The following is a 16,347-nucleotide window of genomic DNA, read 5'->3' as shown; positions in this document are numbered from 1 at the left end:
CTGTAAGCCCCAAAGTGGGAAGGGCTGCCTCTTGTTGACTCCTGTCCCCAGACAGGGATGGGGTCTCCACCCCCCCCATCAGTGGGCCCCATTACTGTGTCAGGGTTGTTTAGGGGGCTGCATCAGGGCAGGTACAGTTACTAGATACGAAGTTGTGGGTTTGAAGGCAGTTTAAAATGTTGAGGCTTCCTGTTGCAAGTTAAGGTAGTTGGATTAGCTAGAGTGTGGGGAGCTGGTCGGGTACCTTTTGGTTTATTCACTCGGCGATCATCTGTAGAGCAGCCTCGTGTCCAGGCACCGCACCAGGCACCGGATGCACACAGAGATGCTCAAAAGAGCAAAGGAAAGGTCTGGATTTGGTCAGGGGACCTCCCCTCCCCAAAGGGCACTAGGCCATTTGCCTGTGTCTCAGGGAAGAAACAGAGAGGCTCAGGGTCCCACCCTAGAAGCCAAAGTCTGTACCAAGTGCCCAGCTTCCTAATCCCATGCCCAGCCTTCCCCTACAAGAGCCCGCAATCAAAACGTGAATTGTACAGAAAGGGTAGGGGTGGTGGCGGGGGGACTGCTGTGACCAGGTTTACGGGCATGTGAGAGGAAGTAGGCAGGGACAGCGTGTGGAGCTGCAGAAGAGAAAAGGTGAAACCCTAATAGTCTCAGAAGCAGCTGCTCTGGTTCTCACAAGGACTTGAAGTTAGCAACGTGAGGGACTTTCCTGGGAGTTGGGACAGTGGCAGGAAGTGGGACAGCAAAAGAGCCTTGAGCTTCCCTCCCTGGAGGCCTCTCAGATGTCGCCCTCCCAGGAGAGTCTGTGGAGGCAGCAGGTGGTCTGAAGGACCTGGGGGGGGGTCCCGGCCCACCGTGTAGGTCCCAGTGCTCCCCCTAAAGATTCTGCCACGACCTGCTCTTCCAATGGGGCTTTCATGGGGGTGGGGGAGGACGGAATGGCTCTTCCTCCCCAGAATCCTCTCCTTGGCCTTGGCATCTTCCTGCTCTGAACTCAAATGGTCCTAAATCCTTAAATGAAGGAAATGGGACGGGGTGAAGGTGAGCAAGGGGAAGAGCCAGCTCTTCAGGTGAGAAAACACCAGTGACATCTGAGAGAGATACCTGGGGTAACACGTCTTGGCACTAACCTCAGTCTTCCTGGCTATAGCTCTCTGTCCTCTATGGAGATCAAGTTTGCCTCGTCCTGGCTAATATTCCTCCCTTCTCCCTGCATCCAACTCCCTGGAACAGTGTTCTGGACCATCCCTCCCTTTGTAACCTCTTTCCTTTTTGCCCTCGATGGGCTCGGAGTTCTGTCCTCCTGCCTCTCCCCCAACAAGGACCCTCTCTTCGTGGCCCCTGGCTCCTGTCTCTTCCAGCAATCAGCCTCTCTCTCTCACCTTTCCATCATGTTAGCTTCGGTTGATTTAACCAGAAAACAACCCCCAGAATTTAATTCCATGGCCCTCCATTCCCATCTCGATCAGCTCAAGGCTGGGAGGGGCTGTGTAATGATGGGGGAGTAGTTGGGGGGAAAGAGAAACTTGGCCTCCCAGAGTCAAGGAGAAAAAAAAAAAAAGAAAATCATATTGATTCCCCAATGACAGCCATCAATCTTTTCCTCCCCACTAGGGATTGGGGAGATTGAACGCAGGCCCAACAGGCTCCAGGGTCCCTTGGTCCCCAGGACGTTAAAAACAGAAGCTCTGGTCTCTGACATCCTCCCTCCTCTAGTTTCCCCTGAGGTCAGTTACCTAAATCCTCCATGCCCTCCCCAGTGTATTCTGGAATCCTACCGCCTTATCTTGTTCCTGCTATTTCTTTAGCAGGGTATCTGATGCCCCTGCAGTTACTTTCTCCTGTCTGGTTTATAACTTAGTTGACAGTTCTTCTTGCTGTCTAACTTTGAGTGGTATTTATAAAGAAAAGGAAAAATCTATTTTCTAGAGCCCTAAGAGGAGAGAGACATAATAAGTGCTTTAAAAACCTTAGAGAAAAGGTGACTGGGTAAACTATTAGTTTCATTTTAGGACTTGAGACTAAGAGGAAATTTACAGATTATGAGGGTTCAACACCAGTACGAGAGCGGAGGTGGGACCTGGGACTCCGAGGGAAAAACAGGGAGTGAGGTAGTGTTAAAGAGTCAGAGGTTATGAAGAGGGGATTCTTTTCCAGGCCTGGACTCATCTCCACAGGACGTTCTATGAGAGAAGGGCTGACTTAGAGTGGGAAGGGTAGACAGCTGGAAGGACTTCCCGGCAGTTCAGTGCCCCTTTTCCTAAAACTGAAGCGGGTGTAGCCCTCTCACCAGTCTCCCTGTTGGTCAGATGTTTCAGGAGCCATCTGCCCCAGAGGAAGGCTCTGGATGCAAAGGACCCAGTGGAAGACACTCCCTCCCACCCCACCCGCCCACAGAGGTGGAGGGGGCTCAGGGCCGTGGTGCCACTGGCCCCCGAAGGGTTAATGCTATTGTCTGAAAACCACATCAGCTCCCCTGGGAGCTTGGAGATCCCGCTCTCATTTTAAGTAACCCTAACTCAGCGCGTGATGAGCGAGGGGTCGCTGGGCGAGGAGTGCGCCAGAAGGAGCCGCTGGACTGAGCCCGGAGAAGCTGCTGCACCAAGGTAAGGGGCTCTGGTGGCAGGTCTGCCGCTGGGGCTGGCCAGAGGGACAGCCCTTCTCCTCCCCCACCCCTACCCCGGCTGTGGAGCCAGTCGCAGAGCAACTGGGAAGAGGAAAAGAAAGGAGACACAGGCACGGGGTGAACATGAGAGCCCAAGGGCCACACTGAAGCCGCCTAGGAGGGGCCAGGCTCTTCCATCCAGGTGTGGGACAGCGCAGAGGCAGTTGTGGGGCAGTCAGGGCACAGAGAGGGGGGGATCCCAGAAAGACAGAAGGTCTGGCATGGCACCAGGCTCTTCTCCCCAGATGGGGCACAGCTGGGGTCAGATGTCGGCTCACTGGGGCAGAGAAGACTCCTGGGATAAATGGGGCCAAGTCAGGCTCTTGGGGCTGAATGAATGAGAGCCTCAGCCATCCCCGTGCCCTGTTGTCTGTACCTACAGGGAGTTCAGCGGCTCAGAGAGCTCACTGCTGCCATCCGTGTGGCCAGGTTGAAGGGAGTGGGGGAGGGCGTGGGCATCACAGCGTGGGCATGGGAAGGAGCAGGAGGTGGTCCCAGGGAGGGCAGAGTTAAGGCTGTGCTCCCATCTGAGCCAGGCTGGGATGAAGTGACATCTCTGATGGAGTGAAGGGATTCGGCCCCGTCCATCCGCTTCCCTCACTTCCTCAGACTCCTGGCTTCTTCCCAAAGAACGAGGTCCAAGAAGCCTGAAATCTAAGAGCTCGGGTGCCCCGTGTCAGGCGCACCCCTGTGACAGTTGGGGCGGAGGTGGGCTGTGTGAGGCTGGAGAGGCACGGAAGGCGATGCCTCTATGGCAGAGAGAGGTCTTACTCCTCTTCCCGACAGACAAGAGGAGAAGGACTGGGAAGAAGGTGGTGCCACTGCCACTCCACCTCCAACCCCTTTCTGGCCCTGCTCGAGGGCAGTGGGGCCCCGTGCGGGGGAGAGAGTCCGGGGCACATGGATGGAGTCTCGCGTTGGGTTTGGCGCTTAGTGGAAGCTGAACTTAGGGTTCATGGTAAGAGTGGGTACGAGGGCCAGGGTTGAGGCGGAAGCGGGAAGCAGACAGGGCTGGGGACTGAGTCAGAAAGCGTCAGAGGCCCCCAGCTGGTGCGAGCGCCCTGGGAGGCCCGCGGCCTGCTGCATTCCTGGTCCCTGTTACTCAGCCCCAGACGGGCCTGCCAGCTCATCCCAGCTCAGCACTTGGCTGGGAGCTTTCACTTCCTCGGGCTGGCCAGACTCCTCAGACCCCTCAGCACCTACTGGAGGGGGATTTCTTGTCCCCTGGGTGGGGAGATGAAGGGAAGGATCGGGGGTGTCCAGTCAGGGGGATCCCCTGGGGCCCAGCTGATGGGAATGAGATGAAAAGAACCGACACTGCGTTTGTGCTGGGGGAGAGGGCGAGGGGCCGCCGGAGGGCTGGGGGGAGGGGAGGGGGACTGGAGCAGCCTGGGTCGGGAAGCTGGGGGCCTGGGTTTTAGTTTCCATCTCTGAAGCACAGGTGAGAGACAGGAGGGCAGGAGAGAGACAGAAAGTGGCCAAGAGAGACAGTGACAGAGACAGCACAACAGAGGGCAGGCTGGGTGAGAGGTGGTGAGGCAGGGACACCCTCTAAGGAGGAAAACGGGCACGGGGGAGGCAAGACAGACAGATCACTTGATTTGTAGACAGGAGACAGTATGATCTGTAGACATAAGACGTAAAGACAGGAATGGAGAGACCAAGGGAAACTGAGACAGAAAAGGATGGACAACAGAGAAAAAAGAAAGTGAATGGAGCTAGGGAAGTAAGACAAGAGAAGCCTGGTAGACAGGAAGTGGAAACAAGGAAGAATGAGACTTGAGAAGGGAGAGGAGAGAAACTGTAAGGAAGGAGGAAACAGTTGAAGATTAAAGGTCAAAAAAGTGAAACAGAGACTTGGAGGGGCCAGACCAAGGGAGCAGTGGGTGTGAGGCTGGAAGCTGGTCTCCTGACACCCCAATTCCCATTCCCCAACCCCTGGGTCCTTGAGGGGTCTGTGACTTTCCCCATGACTTTTAACTGCCCTTCCTGCCAGGTCTGGGGGTGGAGCATGGGGCTGTCTGGGTTTGGATTTCGACTCCATGGAGTTACACAAACCTTTTAAATCCCACGGCCCCCAGGGACCACAGACACAAGAGCCAGAGACAAGTCTGCAAGGGGCTGGAGGGGTGGGGGTGGGGTGAGGAGGAGGTAAAGATCTGAGACCCGTTGTGGGGGAACTGGCAATGGGAGCAGGTTGAGAGGGAGCCTGGAGAGGGGGCTCAGGGCTGAGGAGGAGGAAGGAGGGATTCAGGGGAAGTAGGGTGGACCCTGCTGGCGCAGTGGCAGAGAGGGAGGCGCCTCTCCCAGGTGTGGGCTGATGGCAGGAAAAGCTGAGGCTGCGGGAGGGAGATGGGGTTTAGCTGGCCAGATTCCCAGCCAGGAAGCGTCCAGAAGGGCTCCTCTCTGCCCTAGGCTGTCTGGGTTTGGCAGAAGGGACAAGATGCCCTTGGTGAAGAAGGACATCGATCCCTGCCCCTCCCCCAAATTCCCCAAGGGAAAAGGTGTTGGCTTTGCCCTTCCGAGGCCCCCAGCTGGTCTTGCTCTCCCTCCTAAGCCGCTTTCGCTAATAGCATTAAGGGAGGTCTCAGGACTAACCGCTCTCCACTTGGGGTTGAGATCAAGGGGAGAGACCAGAGGCTTCTAATCAGACCGGGGATTTGGCCAGAGGCGGGGCGGGGATGAGGAGTTTGCTGGACGCTAACAAGCAGAAAATATTACACACACATCCCCCCAGCCTGCCATCTCTGTGTTTCCCTCACTGCCCCTCAGGGCTGGTTTCTCCACGCTGATCTTTCCCGTCTCCCAGGGCTGTATCTGAACCTCACCTGCGTCCACAGCAGCCCCGATTTCCGCAATGCCATTTCTCTGTCTCATTCTCTCTGATTCACCCTCTTCCTCGCTGACCCTCTTGCCCTCTTTTTGGCCGCCTTTGAATTTATAAACAGTCCGTTTTCCCATTCATCAATCAAGCAGTCACTGAGAAGACTTCGTTGTGTCCAATCAATCAGATTATGGGGACAATCCACTTTAGCAGCTTAGAAGGGCCAACGACAAAGTGACTTTTGATGCAAGTTTCTACTTTGCAGAGAGGCAGCCTTGTCTTGAGCTCTGACCTTTGTTTATCCTGGGCGTGTTCCTGTCTTCCTCACCTCTCTGTATTCCACTCTGCCCATCTGACGGTCCTCCGGCTTCCCCCGCCCCCCGCCCCCCCCCCCACTGTTGATCATTTTTCTGCCCAAGAGCCCACCTCTCAGGTTTAGACCGGAGCACCTCCTTCAGGACCCAGGACCTCCTGCCAGCCTTGCCTCTGCTCCCAAGTTTCATCCTCAACTTTTCTGCCCTGACTGACTAATTACAGCTCAGAGCCTGGAGTCAGACCTGTTTGCATCCGGCTCCACCACTTGCCCTGGGATCTTATGCAAGTCTTCTAATCTTTTGAACCTCGATTTCCTCAGCTTGCAAAACAGAGATAATAATACCCACCACGAAGGGTTGTGAAGATTCAATGAAGTAACATAAGAAAAAAAAAAGTCAAGCCCAATGCTGGGTTCGTGATAGGGGCCCAGCTCATATTAACTAAACTCTTAAAAACGTAAAATCTGCTTGGGACACTTCCTTTGGCTCCAACATCTAGGTTAAGGCTCTCTTTTATATCATCGTTATCGCTATTGCTTTTCTTAAATAATTACCTAAAGCCTACATGTGTTGTAATGAGCGCTTGTGTTGGCCAAGGGGATTAATCCTATTAATAGCAATCAGAATGATCGTGATGATGACAATAATAATTGCTCGCTACTGTAACCCTTCAAGAAACACAAAGCTCTTAAGAACAGGCTCTCTGATCATTCAAGATTGGGTTGTGATCCTTTGTGATTTATGGTTCTCAATACTTGTCCTCTAAGGCCACTGCACTGATCCTGCAGTAGGGTCTGGTGGGGCTGTTCAGAGTCTATTAGCCCCAAGCTCCAGAGCAAGAGGGAGGGAGCTGGGAGATGGGGGTAGTGGGACAGAGTGGGACCACCTCCCCCAGCCTTAGGGAGCACTGCCACCAGAGTGTGGGTTAAAATGAAGCACAAGGAATTAAGATTAAACAGCCAGAGCAATTCTTAGATGTAAAGGTAGAACTAAAATCTGCTCCTCTCTGAGGGTTCCCCACGGCCAGCTCAGGGGCTCCAGCAGAAAAGGACGGACTTGAGAGCAGATATTTGGCAGGACTTACCGACGGTGAGGATTTCCACATCCAGAACCAGCAAGCTCTTCAGACACGTGAGGATCCAGGAGGGACTCTCACAAACATGGGAGAGGCCAAGGAGGAAGCTGCAGCATTCAGGAAACCCGGGGTTTGACCCACTTTGGCTTCATATTTTAGATTTTGTTCTTTGAGGGAGGAGGAGAGAGGGTTTGGTAGCCTACCTAGGTGGCTGAATATTATAAATTTTGTATTTTGTATTTTCTTGCTTTCCACTCTTTCACTTAAAGAGCTGTGTGACCTTAGAGAAGCTAGTCAACCCCTCTGAGCTCCATCTCATCTGATACTTCCTGTGAGGTTCAGGGTGTGTCAATTTCTCAGCACAGTACAGAGTGCCCTGAGTGTCTGCTCTGCGGTGGGCTTATTGTTCTCTTCTTGCCAGATCCTAAATCTACCCTGAGGTCTCAAACCCTCCAGACCAGGAAACATCATCAGATCCAGCAGGAGGCACCGCAGCCCTAGGAATTCTATCTGCTTCCTCAAAGGAACAGTCCTCCTTTGGAATCTCTCACCTCTGCACCCCCTATTTCCCCACCCATTTTTCTAAGATGAGGTAGGAGACATCCCAATCATCTGGAGGTTAGACAAGGGAAGAACTTCCCAATGGACAGAGCAGGAAAGGAAGGTGGGAGAGGAGTAGGGGCATCTGCTTCAGGGGAGGAAAGGAAGGAGAGAAGATTCCAGAATATCAGCTATCAGTTTAGAGACAGATGGATGGGTGGGAAAACCTATTCACCCAGATTCAGAGTGGGCACGGACCTACTCATAGCCCTGTCTGCCTTAATTTCCAGAGATACTCTCTGCTGGGGCCAGATTGGGTACCCCTGGACACACCTGCCCCCAACAGGCTGTAGAGCTGTCCGCTGGCCCACCTGGAGCTGTGTGTTCCTTGGGAAAAGGAGAGCAAGAGACCCAGTGACCTCTTAGTGTGGGGGGAGGGAGGGCAGGGTTGGAATTCCTTGACTTTTTAATTTAATTTAACTTTATTTTATTTTATTGAAGTATAGTTGATTTACAATGTTGTGTTAGTTGCTGCTGTACAGCAAAGTGATTCAGTTATACATAGATAGGCATTCTTTTTCCTATTCTTTTCCATTATGGTTTATCACAGGATACTGAATATAGTTCCCTGTGCTATACAGTAGGACCTTGTTCTTGGGATTCCTTGGGATTCCTTGACTTTCCAACACCCACAGCTCCTTAATGCTGTTTCCCATGGATTCTTGCTACTCAAAGTACAGCCCATGTACCAGCAGCGCTGGCATCACCTAGGAGCTTGTTAAAAATGCAGAATCTTAGGTTCCACCAAGTTCCACTGAATTAGAATCTGCATTTTAAAGAGATCCTCCGGTGACTCTTATGCACATTAGAGTTTGAGAGGCACTGCTACAGAGGATTTGTTTCAAGTCTTAAGGCAGCACAGTACATGAGAAAGTGCCGTGGATTAGGAGTGGAGGTGGGATGACCATACACCACGTGTCAAGTCGCTTTCCCTCTCTGAGCCTCATCTGGAAAGTGAGAAGGCTACTCCAGATAAGCCCTCACATGCCTCCAGACCTGACGGCCTAATAAGTTCTGGTTGAGAACAGCCCTCGCCTCATACCAACTGCCTCAGAGATGGAAACCCAGAGCCCAGGTGGTGTGAGCCGGTCCCCTGTGCGCGAGTAGTCCGCTGCGCCCGGGCCCAGCCCCAGGAGCAGGGCTCTCATTCTCCCATCCCTCCTCATCCTCTGGCCTATCAGTTCATCTTGCACTAGTGACAGTAGAAGCCAGCTTTTCGCACCATCCTCAGTTCCATCCGGAAGGCTTTGTGACTTAGACATTTCCTCTCCTCCCCTCACCTGCATCAGGCAAGTTTATCTCACTAGAGCTCGTTCCCCGGTCTTCCCCCCATCTCAATGCCCACCCCCATCCCACCCCCAAGACAAATTGGGAACCAGCAAGATTCCATCTTCCTTGCCCATGGTTCATTAATTCAACAAATATTTATAGAGCCCCTGTGAGTACAAGGTCCTGGGCTAGGATGGGTTCCGGGGAGCCAGCAGGGAAGAAGACAGCCAGGGTTCCTGGCCACAGGGTGCTGACACTCTGAAGGGGAAGACAGATATTAAACACATAGTGACACCCTTGATAAATTCATCACCATTCATTGATTCTACCAACAGTCATTTCTTTTTTTTTTTTTCTTCTCATTAATTTATTTTGTTTTGGTAAGTATAGTTATTTTTATGACAATGCTATTTATGCTTATACATAATGTGTTTATTGTTATTTTCAAACCAGTTAATAAGTACTTAAAATATTTATTTTAAACTTCTAATATGATCAATGTGATAAACATAACCCATAGAAATAGAAGTTGTTTGGGGATGTCAGTTGTTGCTAAGAGTGTAAAATGGTACTGGGACTAAGGGGAACCTCTGGATTACCCCAGCATCACTGTTTGCCCAGGTGCCATTGGTTGGTGGTGAGGGGAGGCAGGGGAAGGGCATAAACACCTTTCCTGGATGCATGGGGGTGGGGGGGTCGGGGTGACATTGAGCAGTACTATAAAGGAGGTGACAGGGCTCTGAAGATTAACCTCAACTAAGTTTTCGGGAATGAGAGACTGCGTTCTAGGGAAGCTAAGGGACTTTTCCAGAGATGCCTAATACCTTGTCCAGAGGAGGGTAACCTAGGAGTTCCCACATTCGGCACTCACTGTGGTGACTCTGTTCTCTCAGGACACACTATCAGGTGCTTGGCAGGTGACTTTTGGGTGTGCTGCTGGCGGTGATTCTGGGGGAACAATCATTTCTTGAACATCCACGACATGCCAGGCACTCTGCTAGGCACTCGAGACTCCTCAGTGAATAAAACGCACAAAAATCCCTCCTCTTCTCAAATGTAAAATTGTTCTAAGTACTATAAAGGTGTGGGTTTGTGTATCTGCCAACTCCTCTCACTCAAGGTTTAGAAAGAGCCAACGATTAATTACATTTTCACTTGTCTCTTCCTGGGAAAAACCCCAATCCTGTTAAGCCCTGAGAAAAGGTCTCATTCTCTAAATCCCCCAGCGGAGGCAGGACCTAGGACCCTCTGCATTCCTCCCCATCTATAAAGCGGCTCAGCCTCAAGCCCTGAGCCCTGGGCCAGCCCCTGGCCAGTGAGGAGGTCCCCAGGGGAGGCTGGGCCCAGCCTGGCTAGGGGGGAGCTTCCTGCCTCAGACCCTGCTCCCCTGCCTCAGTCTCCCTTTCCTCCCCTAGTCTCGTCCCTCTTCTCTCTTTCCTTCCTCTTTCACCTCCTTCTCTCCTGCCTTCTTTCGCTTCCTCCTAAGAGGGGACCATTTCCCCCCAAGACCCAGACACAGCTCTTGCTCCCCCGGAGCGGACAATGCACTGCAGCTGCCTGGCTGAGGGCATCCCTGCCATCGCCTCCCGTAACCTCTGGATCTCAGGTGAGCCTCCGCCAGGTGCCCCAGCTGTGCTCCGGCAGTGCCCCAGAGGCCTCGGGAGCAGTGGGACGGTGTTCACTCCCCTCTCCACCCCAGGCCTGGCCTTCCCCGACTGGGCCTACAAGGCCGAGTCGTCCCCGGGCTCCCGGCAGATCCAGCTGTGGCACTTCATCCTGGAGCTGCTGCAGAAGGAGGAGTTCCGCCATGTCATCGCCTGGCAGCAGGGAGAGTACGGGGAGTTTGTCATCAAGGATCCAGACGAGGTGGCCCGCCTCTGGGGCCGCAGGAAGTGCAAACCACAGATGAATTATGACAAGCTGAGCCGGGCCCTCAGGTGAGAGGAGGCAGACAACGTGGCCAGACAGGGCAGAGTTCAAAGAAAAGAGCTGTGGTTTCTGGCACCCCTGTCAGGTTCCCGCCCCTCCGAGGCTTGGGAAAGGCTCTGGAGTATGGTAAGATGTCCAGTGGTTATCCAGGAACAGCTCGGAGTTTGCCTTGCCAGCCTGGGGACAGGGGTTGTGGCTGGGTCTCTGACGGCATCCTCCCTGCCACTGGGCCAACCCTTTATTCTCAACCTTGGAATCTCCAGATATTACTACAATAAGAGGATCCTGCACAAGACCAAAGGCAAAAGGTTCACTTACAAGTTCAACTTCAGCAAGCTCATCGTAGTCAACTACCCTCTGTGGGAGGTGCGGGCACCGCCATCCCTCCACTTGCTGCTGGGGGCCCCTGCTCTGTTTCGACCAGCCCTGGTGCCCATGGGTGTACAGAGCGAGGTAGGCATGAAGGCTGGTCCTGTCCGCAGAGCTCCACCAGAACCTGCCTCTCTGTCCAGGAGACCCCCAGCCCTCCTCTCTGCCTCAGGGGCCCATCAGCTTTCAATGTTCTTCTCCCCCTGCATCCTAGTCCCTGTGTGTCCCAGGGGTGGGGGTGATACTCTGAATCACCCCTACATATTTAACAATCCCTATAGTAGAGCACCTGCCTATGAGAGAGGGCAACTCCTTCTGTGCCAAGATCACAGGGAAGGGGGTGGGGGGGGGTCTCAGGGGAGGGTCCAGGACATGTGGGCAGTGCTGACTTAACAACCATTATGAGAGTATTTCATTATTTTAATGACTGGTCATTAAAACAAACAATGTATACTGGGGAATACATGCCAGGCAAGGCCCATTCAACCCCTGAGCCTGCTTCTCCTCACTCCCCAGCTCCTGCATAGCATGCTGTTCAGCCATCAGGCCATGGCAGAGCAGCTGGCTGGACAGCGGACCCCTCAAGGACCACCAGAGGCCTCCGGGGACAAGAAGGGAAGCGGCAGCATTGTCCACCGTGAGTGCTCAGGACTGGGGAGGGCCCAGGGAATCTTAAGCAGAGGAGGGGAGGACCCTTTTGATTGAGCACATGGGTGAGGGGGCATGAGTCAAAGGATAAGTCATGTATTCACTCAACAAACATTTATTGCTCACCAGTTATTTACGAAGTGTGGGGACCCAGAGATGAAAGATGGCTCTCAAGCTGCTCAGAGATCAGTAGGGAGCAGAGATGGGAGGATGCTGAGATTCAGGGAAGCACGAGGTGCTATGGGAATGCAGATGAGTTGGGGCTTCCTGGAGGAGGCTACACCTGAGCAGGTGAAGAAGATGGAGAAAGATGTCCAGGCAGAGGGAACAGCATTTGTGAAGTAAAAAGCTGCAAGTGAGTGTAGTAAATCTGAAGATCTGCTGGTAGCTTACCAGGTGAGAGTAAGGTGCGTGATGGGAGGGGGGACAAGGAGGCGGGTGAGAGACGAGGCTGGCGAGGCGGACAGGCGTCCGGTTCACGGAGGGCCTCAGAAGCCATGCTGAGGGGGCTTGGACTTGATCCTGTGGACAGGAGGGACCCAGAGGGAGAGGCACATCCAGATGTTCATTTTACAAAGACGACTTGGGTTGATGTAGAGTTTGGGGTGGAAGAGGCATACAACTGACGTTGGAGGCTTTGAAGATCATCTAGGCAGAGGATGATGGGGACAGAACCAAGGCAGGGGCCATGGGTGGAGAAGGAGGCCCAACTGAAGAGAGATTGGGAAGATAAAGTTCACCCATTCATTCCCTTATTCACTCATTTCTTCTTTCAACAAATAGCTCATGGGCTCCTGTTGAATGTGCCAGGCCCTGTCCTAGGGCCAGGGGTGCCAATGTGAGCAAGACTGCCTTTATAGAGCTTGTAGACAAGAGGGGGTTTGTGGACATTCAGTTAATAATCCAACAAGTAGATAAGTAATGATAATTGTGCTAACTGCTACAGGGAAGTTCAGGGTGCAACCGGGAAGACTTCCTTGACAAAGTGACATTTGAGCTGAGACCCAAAATGTAAATCGGTGCCAGCTTAGTTCAGAGGGAGAGAGGAGAGCATGGCAAGCAGAGAGAATAAGGTGTGCAAAGGTCCTGGGGCAGGAAAGAGGAACCGGGAGGAAGCCAGTGTGACAGCACATGGTGAGGGAGGGGGACACGGCAAAAATGCAGGCAGAGGCCAGTTCTTCCAGGGCTGTAAGCTGGGAAGAGGCAAAGTCAGATCTTCTGTGAAAAAGATCACAGAGACACTTGACCAACACAAGGCTCTTCTGCAGAGGCCCAAGACCTATCCCTCCACTTCTGGCAATTTCATGGAACAAAGACCCATGGCCCTCACCCCACCCAAGTGCAGCTGAGAGCCCAGAGGTCCCACCTCCCAGAGAATGCAGGGCGCCTGGCTCTGGGTCCTCATGAGCGCAGCCAAGGCTGTGGGCGTAGGGCGGCCCAAGACCTGCTAGGACTCGTAGGGCCACAAGTCTGGCAGCCTGGAGCAAGACAGCACCTGAACACCTCTCTGTTCTTCCACCCACACCCACCCCTTCCCAGTGCTGGGAATGCCTTGGGCACAGAGCTGCTCTCTTTGGGAAACTATGAGGGGGAAACCAAAAAATATTCCCTGGCGAGCCCCCGCTTGGCGTGAGGTATTTTGCACCTGCCTGCCCTCTGCGGGTACACAGGCCCTGCCTGTGCTTGGGTCCTGGGGCACACTAAGGAGCTTTAGGTCCCTGGGAGTCTAGTAGCAGCCACATGCCCACTTCTGGATCGGGATTCCAGAAGGGTGTGCCAGCCCTTCACTCCACCTTCACTCACAGCATTTGGTGTCAAGAGAAGAAGCTGCTTCTGGGCAGAAGAGCGGCCAGGACTACTGAGCCAGGGGCAGAAGCTGCAGGACCAGAGCTGGGAAGGGGCGGGGAGGGGTAGGAGGACTCTTAGACCCATCTCCTCCACATGCCTACTCAGCTGTGGGGCCCTGAGCGGGGACTCTGCCCCCAGGAGCCCCAGGGGACACAAACTTCCTGGGGGAAAACAGCAGTCTCCACGTCATCTAAGGACCCAAGAAAAGGACGGTGACCTAGGAGAAGGTACACTCTGGCAGGGGTCTCCACGCTTTTCCTCATGAAGGATCATTTTTACTATTTTCCCCTTTCACAGATCCAACATCAGAAATATTGTTCCTACCAAATAAATCGGATGAATTAAGTAATAACTAAATTGTTTTTCCAGTTTTTACTAACTATAGCCCTGCTGATGTCATCCCCTTGGGTTGATACTTGCTAAGAAAAAATGTGGAACTGGAGTTAGGTTTTTTGAACTATAGAAAGTGGTGTGAAGTTCTATATAATCATCTCCAGAGATCCCAGGCTAGGAGCCCCTATTGCAGGATCCTGGGGAAATAGGGCAGATTTGGAAGGAATGGAAGGAGGGAGGGCTTCTTGGAGGAGGAGAGCTATAGGCCAGAGCCAGCCAGAGAAGGGGAAGGCTGGGGATCACCCCACATGCTTGGCCTCACAGCTCAGCAGGCCCCATGACGCTGCTTGATCTTAGCTGGGAGCGGGCGTTTTATGGATGAAGGAACTGAGGACTGAGAATTTAAATGACAAACCCAGGGTCACACAACTAGATCTTTGCCCAGCTAGAATAGAACTAGAGTCCTTTGCTACAGGGACGAGGAGAGTGAAGAATGGATCCATTGAGTTATGGCAAAGAATATCCTCATTCATTCATCCAACACATTTTTATTGAGCACTTAATATGCGCCAGGCTGGGTTGGATCCCAGGATCCAGAATAAAACAGACACAGTTCCTGCCACCACAGTGTTGGGAACACAGATATTAAATAATCACACAAATGACTCCTGATTCTGAGCGACGGGGCCCTGGAGGAGAGTAGCAGGAAGGATGAGGGGGTTGTCCAGGGGCTCTCACCTAGGCTGGGAAGGCTCAGAGGCTTCCCCAAGGAGATGACATTTACGATAAGATGTGAAGCAAAGAAAAAAGGAAGGTGCACAGGTGGGGAGAGAAGGTTTCAAGCAGGAGCAAAAAGAAATGGGAAGTGTGCAGAGAAAGGAGACATCTCCAGCGGTGGGGACTCACTGACTCTTTCTCTCTCTCTCCCTCTCTCTCTCTCTCTCTCTCTCTCTAGGACTTGGCTCTGCCCCAGCCCCCTGCCGGCTCAGCCCTTGCTGCCATTTGGGGAGCCCCCAAGACGAGCCTCCCAGTTTTGCCTCCTTCACCCCTCCCCTGCCACCCCCTGTCCCCTCTGACTGGCCCCACCTCTCAGGGCCTTTTTTGCCCCCTGTCGCCACAGGGCAGCACTTCCCAGGGTCCTCCATGCCGGACACCCTGCTCCCAGGACCCGCAGGGGCCCCAGCGCCCTGGCATTTTCCCGGCCTTCCTCTGTTGGCCGGGCTGGCGCAGGGGGCTGGGGAGAGGCTCTGGCTCTCATGCCTGAGGCCCGAGGGGCTGGAGGTAAAGCCTGATCCCACGATGGATCCCAGGGAGGGCTTCTCCTCAGAGAGGAAGGAACCCTACATTGTAGAGGAAAGTCCTGTGTCCCCCAATCTGGAGAACTTCAAAGCAGTGTGGCCCTTGGATCCTCCTTAATGGGGGAGGAAGATGTGAAGTGGGGGGGGTGTCCCCAAACTCCATCTCACCTCTTATCTACCTCCCTTCTGGCTTTGCTCCTTCCCCTGGCTGGAAACAGCTTTAAATTGTAGAACGATCTGAAGGAACATCTGAAGGAATGTAGTTGCACCCAAGGAGATGGGGGGCATCGCAGGGAAAAAGCGAATGTGGGGATGGGGAAAACTGAGGCAGAGTGTCCCCTCCCACCAAATTGCTAATCAGATTAAGGAGACATTCTTAATCTCAACTTTTTTTGAGGGAGAATGAGAATAAGGTTTCCATAGGTTTCCATCATTTGAAAGACCCCATACCTGCCCACATGAGACGGGAAATTAAGAGTCTAAGTTGGGGAAGGGTCAGGAGTTGTTTTGTTCCCTGAGTCTCAGGGCAACTCCTTTCTTCTCTGGGGCCCTTGTCCCTCATCAGGCTAAGGTCTCCCCTCTCTCTCCTGCCCCTCCGTACAGCTCTCTCCGATCCCTCTGATTTCTGTGACCCTGGGAGCTCCTGTCCCCTCCTTTCCCCAAGACCCAAACAAGTGGGGTCAGGAGGGATGGGCCTCCTCAGCTCTGTAATACTCCACGGCAGACCATGAATAAAATGCCCTTGGCAAACCTCCCTCTTGGCTGACCACCCCCTGCTGCGTTCCTGCTGCCCTCTGATCTGGTTTGGAGCTAAACACCACCCAAGATTCCTGATGGGAAGGGGGGAGGGGGGTTTGGGAGGAGAAGTAGGAACCAAGCAGCAGTAGGAATCAAGCCAGCCACTCTCCTCCCTTCTGCTGCCATCATGTCCCAGAGAGAAAGGCTGAAACTGTAGCCCGAGGAGCTGCCCTGGCCAGTGAGAAACCAGCCTCAAGGAAGGAACCTAAGAGCAGAGCAGGGGTCTTCACAGAATGACCCCCAGATCCCTGTCATGGACCTCTGAGCAGAGTTTTAAGGGTTGGGGATGAAGGAGGGAGTTGGAAGGGGTCCCTCTCCCTCTGCTCCCCAGGTCCTGAGAATAACAAGGGGAGCCCACTGAAGCATCAGGTGGC

At 53.4% G+C, this 16,347-nt stretch overlaps 1 protein-coding gene across 1 annotated transcript; it reads left to right on the top strand.

Annotated features, from left to right (window-relative positions):
- Positions 1–2,558: 2,558 nt before the first annotated feature.
- Positions 2,559–15,888, top strand: ETV3L (ETS variant transcription factor 3 like). The gene is made up of 6 exons (XM_036872184.1): positions 2,559–2,609; positions 10,258–10,356; positions 10,450–10,687; positions 10,943–11,132; positions 11,565–11,685; positions 14,833–15,888. The coding sequence occupies exons 2-6, from the start codon at positions 10,293–10,295 to the stop codon at positions 15,291–15,293; spliced, it is 1,074 nt and encodes a 357-aa protein (XP_036728079.1). The 5' UTR covers positions 2,559–2,609; positions 10,258–10,292; the 3' UTR covers positions 15,294–15,888.
- Positions 15,889–16,347: the final 459 nt, after the last annotated feature.

The sequence above is a fragment of the Balaenoptera musculus genome, chromosome 1, assembly GCF_009873245.2.
Source record: "Balaenoptera musculus isolate JJ_BM4_2016_0621 chromosome 1, mBalMus1.pri.v3, whole genome shotgun sequence".
NCBI lineage: Eukaryota > Metazoa > Chordata > Mammalia > Artiodactyla > Balaenopteridae > Balaenoptera > Balaenoptera musculus.
The sequence above is the reverse complement of the archived record's forward strand: the minus strand, read 5'-3'. Positions and strand labels throughout refer to the sequence as shown.

What these genes read in the sequence shown, in the direction of transcription:
- ETV3L (XM_036872184.1), top strand. Translation starts at nt 10,293, where the DNA reads ATGCACTGCAGCTGCCTGGCTGAGGGCATCCCTGCCATCGCCTCCCGT. An exon ending in AAGCTGAGCCGGGCCCTCAG is followed by an intron (nt 10,688 to 10,942) that starts GTGAGAGGAGGC and finishes TGGAATCTCCAG; the next exon opens with ATATTACTACAATAAGAGGA. An exon ending in CCATGGGTGTACAGAGCGAG is followed by an intron (nt 11,133 to 11,564) that starts GTAGGCATGAAG and finishes CTCACTCCCCAG; the next exon opens with CTCCTGCATAGCATGCTGTT.